The 12,218-nt window shown below is 44.7% G+C and overlaps 1 protein-coding gene across 1 annotated transcript in view; it reads right to left on the reverse strand.

Moving 5' to 3' along the window:
- Positions 1–12,218, reverse strand: part of Tmem117 (transmembrane protein 117) — a 437,212-nt gene that overhangs the window by 345,928 nt on the left and 79,066 nt on the right. Inside the window, exon 3 of the mRNA XM_028752174.1 lies at positions 10,432–10,564. Within this exon, the coding sequence (XP_028608007.1) occupies positions 10,432–10,564 (133 nt within the window). The remainder of the gene's footprint in view (positions 1–10,431; positions 10,565–12,218) is intronic.

Below are 12,218 nucleotides of genomic sequence, written 5' to 3' on the forward strand. Positions count from 1 at the left end.
GGCCCGGGGCGCGGGAGAGGGAGAGGGAGAGGGAGAGCGCGCCTGCTACCCAATAGACATACGTGGTCCTGTCGTTATGTTTGTCAAATTTTCCTTCTCTTTTCAAATTATTAAAATTACCAATCAGTCAGTCAGTGGCTTGCTGTATGCACGATTTTCCCTTCAAAACCATAATGAAACAGCAGATACACTGCTGGTTTTCATGGACAGAAAATAAGGGACAGCTCATGTCTGCTCACAAACACCCGCTCCCACCACAGCCCAGGCAGCACCATGTGACCTTACATCAGCCATGTTAAGTCACACAAACACTTACAAAAGCTCTGTTTAATGAAACCTACAGATGTCAGGTGCTCATTTGGGAAGTTTTATATAAATTAGAAATAACTGGCTTACCTTCCTAATAACAATAATATTTTGCAGTAAAGGTAATCTTTCCAGTCCCAAGAGGTGTGGTCCGCTTGCCTATGTTCTAATCTGCTGTGGCCTTAGGTTTGACCCTATGCACTGGGATGAATGACTGAATAAGTAAGGTCACGTTATCGCACTGACCAGTGATATTTCTGCTATCATATTTATAGAAACTAGTACTTTCTAAGAGACAGCATGCTGAGAAAGCAACTTATGTCCTTTCTGTTATGATGAGAAACTAACCCTTGTCAGTCCTTATGGGTTGCTGCATAGGCAACACTATAACAACTGGCCTGCACACACGGTCTTATTTGCTAGGATAACTCTAGGGTAGGTCCCAGTATTCCACTGTAAATCCCTCACGTTGCTACACCAGGAGCTAGCTAGCTAAGATTCATCCTTCACCAGATACTGTTTTCTGGATCAGAACTTTTCAGGCATGGTGGCTCACACTTATAATCTCATCAATGCTTGGGAACTTGAGACAGTTTTAATTGTCTAAGAATTCAAAACCAACCTGGGTGGCCTACTGGGTGCCAGGCCACCTTGAACTAGAGTGAAACCCTATCTTTAAGGAGATTCCAGTAAGCAGCGATGAACAACGATCCCAGAGCTTTTCTCACTCTAGTCAAGCCAGTGTGGACCCTGGAGTAACAAGGACACAGCATTGATTGTATTTCTCAATGGCTCTGTAAGAAGCCATCGATTCAGACAACACTAGCTGGGCTTGGGAACACCCAGTATATCCTGTACCGTTTACCTTTGTACAGTCAAAATCAAGTAAGGAAAATCTAAGCTGCCCTACTGTGAATTTTTCCTATCAAATACACTTCATACTCATTCAGTCCCCTCTGCCAGTCCCCTCTCCTCTCTCCCTCCTCTTTCCCTTCCTCCCCGCTCCCCCTCCCCCTCCTTCTCTGTGCCCTTTAATATCAACTCAATTGACCAGACTTAGCCCTTCAATCCATTTTTCAGCAGCCCAGTCTCAGCCACCGGCTTTCACCCTTACTCCCAGCCTCAGTAATGAATGTTGCTATTATTGTGAATTAATTGTACGAGCCAGTCAGTATTTAGCCTAATTAAGAATGAAGCCAACAAATTATTTAAAGCACCACTCCAGCAGAATTTGTAGTCAGCCATGCATTGGCTGCCCAGTGAAGCCTCCCAGCCAGGCCAAGGTCCCACCTGCTCCTCATCCTAACTTCAAAGTTCTCCCTCAGTTTTTCTCATTACAGGATGACTCGGCCTCGGGTGAAAGGTGCACCTGCACCTGCACTGCACCTGCACTGCACCTGCACCGCACCAGTACTGCACCTGCACTTCACCTGCACTGCACTGCACCTGTACCTGCACCTGCGCCTGCGCCTGCACCTGCACCTGCACTGTGCCTGTGCCTGTGCCTGAGCCTGCACCTGCACCTGCACCTGCACTGCACCGCACCTGTACCTGCACTGCACCGCACCTGCACCTGCACTGCACCTGTACCTGCGCCTGTGCCTGCACCTGCACTGTGCCTGTGCCTGCGCCTGCACCTGCACCTGCACCTCTGTGTCAAGAAACTGAAGCTGTGAGGTAGAGTCTTTCCCGGTAGGATGTGTGACATACTGGACAGAGCACCAGTCATTCTCTGAGAATAAAGACACAGGAGAGTCTCAAGGCTGAGGCTGGTCAGGTGTGCTTGGGATCTAAGCAGCAGCGGATCCTGGACAATCTCTCCCTGCATCCTGGTCCTCAATGTCTCCCTCATCTATCCTTCTTGCTCATTCTTGCTTGTTTGGGTTGCCTCTCTAGACACAGCCACATGAATCTGAGGCTCGGAAGCGCCCGCTTCAAGTGCTCTCTCCTCCTGCCCACCCTAGTCAGTTGCTCTTGTCATTTCTCGTTTCCTCGGGCCCATACCACACTGAGCAGATTAGGTCTCCATGAAGTTCTTCATCAAAACATCTCGGGAAGGAGGCAAAGGGAGGGGGAGGGGCTATCCCACCCCCATTGTGCCAGCACTTCTGGTTGTACCTTACACATGAAGACTTTCAAAATCCTTACATCTCTGTCTTCCCCCCATCTCTTCTTTATGCTATATTTAATCCTTATTTATAAATTAGTACATATTTTTCAAACTACCTGGAAAAGGCAAAAAATAAAAATTCTGAAGATTTTCTTTGTGATCAACTCTACATACCAGCTTAGCAGCCTGTCCTACACAGTCCCCTGCTGAGAAAAGTGTTCTGGCTCACAGTGAGCATTTTCTGAGAGTGGGCGCCTGGGTTCTTCAGGGGTAAGCACAGTCTTTGTTTTTATAAGGCTGGAAGTCTATAAACATGTGAACATATTGGCATGCCTGTGTTGTAGATACTGTCATAGGACCCTGTACCAGCTCATAATGAGGGCCAAGCACATCACACAAAAGCACTTGCGGTAGAGTTTGCTATGTAACTATCATCAAAACATTCCCTGGGGGCTGGGGAGATGGTTCAGGGAATCTCCCACACTGCTTTTATAGGGAATCTGAATTCAGTTTCCAACACTCATAGTCAGGAGGGTTCATGGTAACTCCAGATCCAGGGAGCTAACAGCTCTGGCCTCTTTGAGCACCTTCAGGGTGCACACTTAGAGCTGTGCACACAAAAATTATACAAGCCAGACCAGAACCTCTTGTGACACTGTCGCTACTAGAAACGACAGGGAGGCTGCCTTGTAGATACTTCAACCATGTGAACGCCCACACAAGACCTGCACAGTGACAATAGAACTACAGACATCCTAACGCAAGAGGAAAACCTCAGGGGATTCCATGCCACAGACAGAGAGCTACAGGTGATTAAGGGAGAGAGAATTAGTCTCTCCCAGGGGTAAGCATCCCAACTGGATATACGATACCAAGTGTTCGCACCTAAAATCATACACAGAAACAACACTAAACAGACTCAGAAGGTTGCATAAATATTTATGAACACACATAATAATAATAATAATAATAATAATAATAATAATAAATGAAAATGAGACTAGCAATTTGAGGAGAGAGGGGATGGAGGGAAGGGAGGGGGAAGTGGTATAATTATATTTTAATTTAAGTAATTTTAATTAAGAAAACTTCTATGACAATAAGACAGATACAAATATCAACATCATGTTTCAGAAACTCAGGAAAGGGCCAAATTCTCTGTTTTGTTTGCTTGCTTCTCAGCTGTTAGAAGTGTCTTGTTCGTGTGCATTAGCTGTGCGGATGCTGGGTGAGGGCACGGTCGTGTACACACATGCATGTACTGTAAGCGCTTTGGGCATAGTCTCTTCATTTACTTCTAACCATTCCTCTTCCCTCCTTTCCTTGGGAGAAAAAATACAAATCTTTGCTCCCTTTAACAACCAACACTGAAAACATGTCTTTTGCTGCCCTCCAGTGGATCTTTTTGGTATAAAATTCTGTTGCTAAAGATATTCTTCCAAAAGACATTTTTTAAAAGTGTTGGAAGGGATAGGAAAGATTCTTTCCCAATCTCTAGGCTATCGTTTTGTCCTGATGACAGTGTCCTCTGCCTTACAGAAGCTTTTCAGTTTCATGAGGTCCCATTTATCAACTGTTGATCTTAGTGCCTGAGCCACTGGTGTTCTGTACCGGCAGTTGTCTCCTGTACCGATTTGTCCAAAGCTATTCGCCACTTTCTGTTCTATTAGATCTAGTGTATCTGGTTTTAAATTAAGGTCTTTGATCCACTTGTAGTTGAGCTTAGTGCAGGATGATAAATCAATTTGCGTTCTTCTACATGCAGATGTCCAGTTAGACCAGCACCATTTGTTGAAAATGCTTTATTTTTTCCACTGTATGGCTTTGCCTTCTTTGTAAAAAATCAAGTGTCTGTAGGTACATGGGATTATTTCTTGGTCTTCAGTTCTATTTCATTTATCATCCTGTCTGTTCCTATTTCAATACCATGCAGTTTTATCACTATTGCTCTGTACTACAGCTTGGTGGTACCTCCAGAGGTTCTTTTGTTGTTCAGGACTGTTTTAGCTCTTCTGAGTTTGTTTGTTTTCCCATACGTGAAGTGCTATTTCAAGGTCAGTAAAGAATTGTCTGGGAATTTTGGTGGGAATTGCGTTGAATCTGTAGATTGCTTTTGGTAAGATGCCCATTTTCAGTATGTAAATCCTACTGGTCCGTGAGCGTGGGAGATGTTTCCATCTTCTGATATCTTTTTATAATTTGTTTCTTCATCGATTCCAAGTTCTTGTCATATAGGTCTTTTATTTGCTCAGTTAGAGTTGAACCAAGATACTTTATACTATTCGTGGCAATTGTAAAAATGGTCTTGTTTCTCTAATTTCTTTCTCAAACTGTTTATCATTTGTAAAAGGGAAGGACTTTTTTTTCTTTTAGATAATTTTGTATCCAGCCACTTTGCTGAAGGTGTTTATCAGTTGTAGGAGTTCTCTGGTAAAAATGCAAATCAAAACAACCCTGAGATTCCATCTTACACACGTCAGAATGGTTAAGATCAAAAACTCAAGTGACAGCACATGCCGGCGAGGATGTGGAACAAGGGGAACACTCCTCCATTGCTGGTGGGAGTGCAACCTTGAACAACCACTTGGGAAACCAATTCGGCAGTTTCTCAGAGAGCTGGGAATACTTCTACCTCAAGACCCAGTTATACCACTCCTGGGTATGTACCCAAAAGATGCCACACTATATCACAGGGACGCTTGCCCAACTGTGTTCATAGCAGCTTTATTCACAATAGACAGAAATTGGAAACAACCTAGATGTCCCTCAGCTGAAGAATGGATAAAGAAAATGTGGTTCATTTACACAATGGAATACTATTCAGCCCTTAAAAATAAAGACATCATAAAAATTTGCATGCAAATAGATGGAACTTGAGAGCATCATCCTGAGTGAGGTAACTCAGACCCAAAAGGACATGCTTAGTATATACTCACTCATAAGTGGATATTAGCCGTAAAGCACAGGATGCCCGTGCTGCATTCCACAGACCCAAAGAAGCTAAACAAGAAGGAAGGGCCAAGCAAGGATGCTTAATCTCACTTAGAAAGGGAAACAAAATAGTCATAGGAGGCAGACGGAGGGAGGGAACTGGGTAGAGGAATAAACTGCAAGATGAGTTGTGGGAGGGACAGGAGAGGGGGAGAGAGGGCCAGTGGCCTGGAGAATTAATGGAAATCTGAAGCTGGTGGGGACCAGAAAGTCTCCCAGGAATCGATGTGGGCGACCTTAGCTCAGACTCACAGCAGTGGGGATATGGTATCTGAAGAGGCCACCTGCTGTAGACAGGCAAGAACCCTATTGGAGCAGTAGAGACACCAAAACACCCACAAAACTTTCAACTCAAAATGTATCCTGTCTACAAGAAATGCAGGGACAGCGGATGGAGCAAAGACTGGGGGGATGGGCAAACAGTAACAGGCCCAATTTGAGACCCATGCCATGGTCAAGCACCAATTCCTGTCACCATTACTGATACTCTGTTGTGCTTGCAGACAGGAGCCTAGCATAACTGTCCCCTGAGAGGATCCACCCAGCAGCAGACTGAAACAGATGCAGAGACCCACAGCCAAATATTGGGCAGAGTTTGGGGACTTTTATGGAAGAGTTAGGCAAAGGATTCCAACCCTAAAGGGGATATGAACTCCACAGGAAGACCACAAAGTTAACTAAACTGGACCCTTGGGAACTCTCAGAGATTGAACCACCAACCAAAGAACATACACACGCTGGGCCCTCAGATACGCAACTCAGTCTTCATGTGGGTCCCCCAACAACTGTAGCAGGAGCTATCCCTAAATCTATTGCCTGTCTGTGGAATACATTCCCTAACTGGGCTGCCTTGTCTGGCCTCAGTGGGAGAGGATGCACCTAGCCCTGCAGCGACTGCAGAGACATGATGTGCCTGAGCGGAGGGATACCCAGGGGGGCCTCTACCCTCTTAGAGGAAAAGGGAGGGGTATGAAGGAGGGACTGGAGAAGGAACCAGGGGGGACATGTGGCAATCGGGATATAAAATTTTAAAGGGGAGGGGTGTTTAAAGTATCACTCACATCCCAACCTATCTTACTATGGCTTTGATGACACACCATGGCCAAAAGCAATAAGAGAACTTTTTTTTTTCACTTACTGTATCATATCACAGTTCATCACTAAAGATAGTCAAGGCAGAAATTCACACAGGGCAGGAACCTGGAGGCAGGAGCTGATGCAGAGGCCATGAAGGGTGCTGCTTACTGGCTTGCTCTCTACAGTTTGCTCAGCCTGCTTTTATATAGAATCCAGCTGGGGCCACTAGCCCAGGATGCCCCCATACTAGGCCCTCCCCTATCAATCACTAATTAAGTCTTGCCTTCAGCCTGATCTCATGGAGGCATTTTCTCAGTTAAGATTCCCTCTTCTCAGATGACTCTGGCTTGTGTTAAGTTGACGTAAAACTAGCCAGCACACAGCCCAAATCCTCAATTCTGACCTCTGCCGAAGGCTGAGAACTGAGTCTATGCCCCTGCTTGGTGCCACTGCCCAGAGGCTTCCTGCCCTGGTATTCAGGTTCTGAATTCTCCTTCTGCTCTGTCCGACTGCAAGATAAGCTTGGCTGATCATTTTTAAAAATCCATGTGGCTGCATTATATTTTCCAAGAGTTCTATGGTTTGTACAGCAGGAGAGATTACTGTGTCCACCCCATTGTGGGAGAAGAAACTGCTTATAAAATGCTATAGGCAAACCTGGGACTCTCACCTACAACCTCCAGCGTTTATGGAAAGGGGCCTCAGCTCATCCTTACACCATCTCCAAGCCGCCTTAGGCAGCATTTCGCTGCTGAGAGATGTTGAGCAGAAAGAGAATAAAACGCACGAAGATGTTTCCCCTGGTGCTGGGAAGTGTGACAGTCTGATACTCTGCCCTCTGGGTCCATGGTGCTCATCTGCCCTCTGTCTTCATCTTAGTTCATTCCTCAAAGATGCCTAAAACCTCAGGAGTTGGTGTCTGCTTCAGGATGGAACTGGATGAAAACAGGAGCCTCATAATTTACCTCTCATCAAGTCAGCTCTGGCCAGGGCTTGTTCTCAGGATCCAGCGATAAATGGGCCTCAGCTTATTCTAAATTTATATTCAATAATTAATTTGAAAAATTTTAAAGCATACCAGGCTAGAAATATCATTCCCTGCCTCTTTTGGTTTGGTTTGGTTTGGTTTGGTTTGGTTTGGTTTGGTTTGGTTTGGTTTGGTTTGGTTTGTGGTTGGTTGGTTAGTTGGTTGAGTTTTTTGGTTTGTTTTGAGCATTGTTTTATTTATCTCGAAAACCATAAAGAAGTTCGACATATATTGTAATACCGAAGCATCCAGTTTGGAAAGAAAACCCCACATATATATGAACACAGTTCTAGTGTTTCCTGGATTTACTGGGTTCAGGAAACACTTTGGGACTGGGTCTAGGCCAGTGGTTCTCAACCTTCTTAATGCTGCTGCAACCCTTAAATACAGTTTCTGATATGCAGTGACCTCCAACCATAAAATTATTTTCATTGCTACTTCGTAACTGTAATTTGGTTTTATGAAATGTAATTTAAATTTGTATGTTTTCAAATGGCCTTTGGTGGCCCCTGTGAAAGGGTCATTTGACCCCTCCAGGGGTGTCGACCCACATGTTGAGAACAGCTGCTCTAGGCCAGCATTACCAGAAGCATCACTAAGGCAGGACAGACTGGAACCCCTCCTTGCAAAGTTAAGTCTCTGTGAAGAAGCCTGAGTTCTGTATGAGCGGCAGTCTTCCACATACAAGAGTCACCTGTGATGTCCACATGCTCCTGCTCCCCTCCCCTCACCTCACGCCATCCTTTCCTGCCCTACACAGGATTACGCAATGCTCCAGATACTTGTGCCTCCTGGAGAACCCAGAAGTACATCAATGTCCTTTTCTCTGGGAACTGACTTGTCTACCAGATTCACAACCAGCTTTGCAGCGTTCGCTTGGTCACATGATAAAAGCTGGCAATGCATCTCTCACAGACGGCCATTTGATGCTTTTTAAACGGTACATCTAAGCAATTTCTCTGTTGCTGTGTGTTTTTCCTCAAATGACATTTTTAAAGACATCCTTTCAATAGAAGCCTCTTCTCCAGCAAATGTGAGACAGGTCACGGAAGAGTTCAAGGATCACATAAGAGTTCAGATATTCCATAGCCTCTACTAGTGCATTCAATCTAAGAATAAAAGGGAACCGCAGGTAAGACACTATGTATCCATTGTAAACCATTCGCTTAGCTACTACACACAGCTCCTATTTCCTTCAATTACCAAAGTCAGCTGGAAAACGAACCTACAGAGAAGGCTAGCAGGGAATCTGCGCTAACCTTTCAGGGATGGTTCCTTAGAATTCACTACTTAATAGGTCAACCCCTATTATTATTTTGAATGAGGAGTTAACTAGAATTCAACTTTGGGCAATCCTTAATTTCTTGATCCATAAAATGGAGATGATAAAAGTATCTGTCTCACAGGCTCAAGGTGAGGTTTGAACTGAGACAACTCACGCCTGATCAAAGCGCTCAGCCCCTATGCCCCCTCTTTAGGATTCTTTTGATTTAGCTGCTGAATGTTATACTCTGTACATGGATTACATGTTACTGCATTCAATTTACAAATTTTAAATCTACCTCCCTATCTTCATTTATATCCTTTACACAGATTTTATCAGCACCATATAAAAATACAGTTTTCCACCCTCCGATTCCCAGGTGCTTGGGATTACACAGGCCTGTGTTATCCTATCAGGCTCCTTGCAGTGCTTGCAAAGTACAAAAGCCTCTTGCAGAGAGGCCTCTGGCTGCCTTAGTGAGTCCAAGCTCTCACTGCCTACTGGTATCACCGGATCAAAATCTGAGGAGTATTTTGAGGAACACAAGTGGCTCCTATAGCTCCATCATCAAAAATAAACCCACTGCCGGTGGCATTATTTGGGTACAAGAAGTAATCACAACACATTTCTTAGGCCCGAATATTTGATCTAGAATCAAGCGTAGATTTTGTTACTATAAAGTTCAAACTGTAAAATATGTGTTTTTCTGTTACCAGTCAGCCCCTTTACAGTGGGAGAAATATAAGACGTTAAAATGGGCTTCTCTCTCAGCACTCAAGTGACAGTCAAAGTCTATATACAGCATACAAGCCGCCTCCCTCTGTAGAAATGGGTGGAAATCTTAGCAACCCTGTAACTGAGAGTCAGAGGCTATAATCTAGTGAGGAGAACAGACAAACGCCTTCAATGTACTGCCTTTAAAACTTAACTGAAAGCAAACCAGTGGGACCAGTCTTTTCAGTGTTCTGCTTTTAAAACTCAGCAAAGCAAAGCTAGAAGACACTGTGCTGTAACACTGACCTCTGTGCTTTGGTGTGCAATGAAAAACTGGAGAAAGTTGAAAGAAAAATCTACAAAGCAGTTATGAGGAAGTCTCCCTTCTGCTGGAATGTGTTAGACGTGATTCGCTCCGTCTGCATTTAATCCAGGGAGTCTACCTTCAACAGGACACAGCTTCTCTCAGTCGAAACTGTCAAAAAAAGCTTGACTGTTTCATGCTATCACACCAGACATGGATCATGAGTTCAAAACCAGCCTGGACTACATGCCTAGACCATGTCTCAAAAAAAAAAAAAAAGAAAAAGCAAGCAAACAAACAAACAAAGGCTACCAATATCGAAGTATTGGAGACTTTTATTAAGTCAGGCATTGTGGAGCACAGAACTCTCTCACTATAATAAAATTGTTATCGGCCTTCAAGCTACACCAAAAAAAGTTTTAAAAAATAAGGTACAAACCTAGGAGTTGTAAAATACCTCTATCTTCCTAAAAAGGAGAAAGGTTCTAAATATCATAAGACAAACACAAATCACCCCTACTTAAGCCACAGTATCTGCTAAGTAACATGTTTATGACAACTGAAAACGCTGGGAGAGATCTGAGAATTTCACACACACCCCTCAGCACACGGGGGCTGGGGAGCACGCCATCACTCACCCCATGTTCCCATCCATCAGAAGGACGGTATTATATATGTGAGAGAAGATGAAGAGAAACAGAATCGTGCTGAAGAACATCGTCATCCACGACCCGTGGTCTTCTCGGAACATTTTTAACCGGAGCAACTGGCCTGAAATATAAATAGTATAAGTCAGTGCACATTGGCAAGTGAAACTCATGTCTCTTTGCTTTACTTTAGCCACAGGAGTACCTCTGGGACAAACCATGATACAATGCCTTTCTGCTTTTTATGAAGAAAGAATCCCGAATAAAGTCCAAGATAACCAGTACCCCTCTAGAGAGTGGTATTAATGTGAGAACGGTTGCCCAGGCGTCACCCATTGCCCGGGGGTCATCCATTGCTCAGGGCTCATCCATTGCCCAGGGGTTATCCATTGCCTGGGGGTCACCCATTGCCCAGGGGTCATCCATTGCCCAGGGTTATGCCTGGGGTCATCCATTGCAGGGGGGGATGCCATCCATTGCCCAGGGGTCATCCATTGCCCAGGGTTATGCCTGGGGTCATCCATTGCCCAGGGTTATTCATTGACCAGGGTTCATCCATTGTCCAGGGGTCACCCATTCCCCAGGGGTCATCCATTGCCCAGGGGTCATCCATTACCCAGGGGTTATCCATTGTCCAGGGGTTATCCATTGCCCAGGGGTTATCCATTGTCCAGGGGTCATCCATTACCCAGGGGCTATCCATTGTCCAGGGGTCACCCATTGCCCAGGGTTATGCCTGGGGTCATCCATTGTCCAGGGGTCACCCATTGCCCAGGGGTCATCCATTGCCCAGGGGTCATCCATTACCCAGGGGTTATCCATTGTCCAGGGGTCATCCATTACCCAGGGGCTATCCATTGTCCAGGGGTCACCCATTGCCCAGGGTTATGCCTGGAGTCATCCATTGCCCAGAGGTTATCCATTGCCCAGGGGTCATCCAATACACTGGCACAAGGACACATTAGAACACTACCCTTGCTGTATTTTATTTCAGAAATACACTTTTAGTCCACACTAAAACTACTTGTGACTGACGGCGAAAAGCCAAGGAGTCGATTCTGCACAGTTTCCTTTTGCTTCCAGACATCCATCGTAAAACCACGGTGGGCTCCACTTATAATGAGATAGGATTTCTTAAGGGACAAGACAAGGAAAACAAAGATACTGTCACCAGAGGCAGAGGACTTGGCTTCACTCTTAACTCTTAAAAAGTCTGTACAGCCACACATGTGAGAGGGGATCTCATGTGTGCTACAGGGTGCAAGGCGACTTTGTTGGAAAACATAATTCCCATTCTCACCCACGGAATCCCAGCTTACAAAGAGAAATTATATAAAGAGAAATAAGGTCAAAGTGCTACATTTTTATGGAAAGCAATATATAGTAGAATAAGCACTGAAATGAAAGTTAATATCAGAAGTGTTCCAGAAAATGTTTAAATTTATGAATACAAATATTCTGAGACATGAGTACAATAATTCTTTTTGTCTATAATAAAACTCAAGAGTAAGAAAGTGGTGACAATGGGCCACCTGGGCCTCTCTAAAGATAAACTTTGTCTGATGTAGTTATTTCTATTCCTCAGAAGGGTGTGTCATCAAGAGCAGGGAGATGGTACAGACAGAACCATGGTAATAGGGTAAGGGCTGGAGATGGCTCACAGTTAGCATCACAGAGAGCTCCTACTGAAGACCCTAGCTCAGTCCATGAGCTCACATCAGGCCATTTCTTTCTCTCTCTCTCTCTCTCTCTCTCTCTCTCTCTCTCTCTCTCTCTCT

This window comes from Grammomys surdaster, unplaced genomic scaffold (assembly GCF_004785775.1).
Source record: "Grammomys surdaster isolate TR1022 unplaced genomic scaffold, NIH_TR_1.0 125878, whole genome shotgun sequence".
Classification (NCBI taxonomy): Eukaryota; Metazoa; Chordata; class Mammalia; order Rodentia; family Muridae; genus Grammomys; species Grammomys surdaster.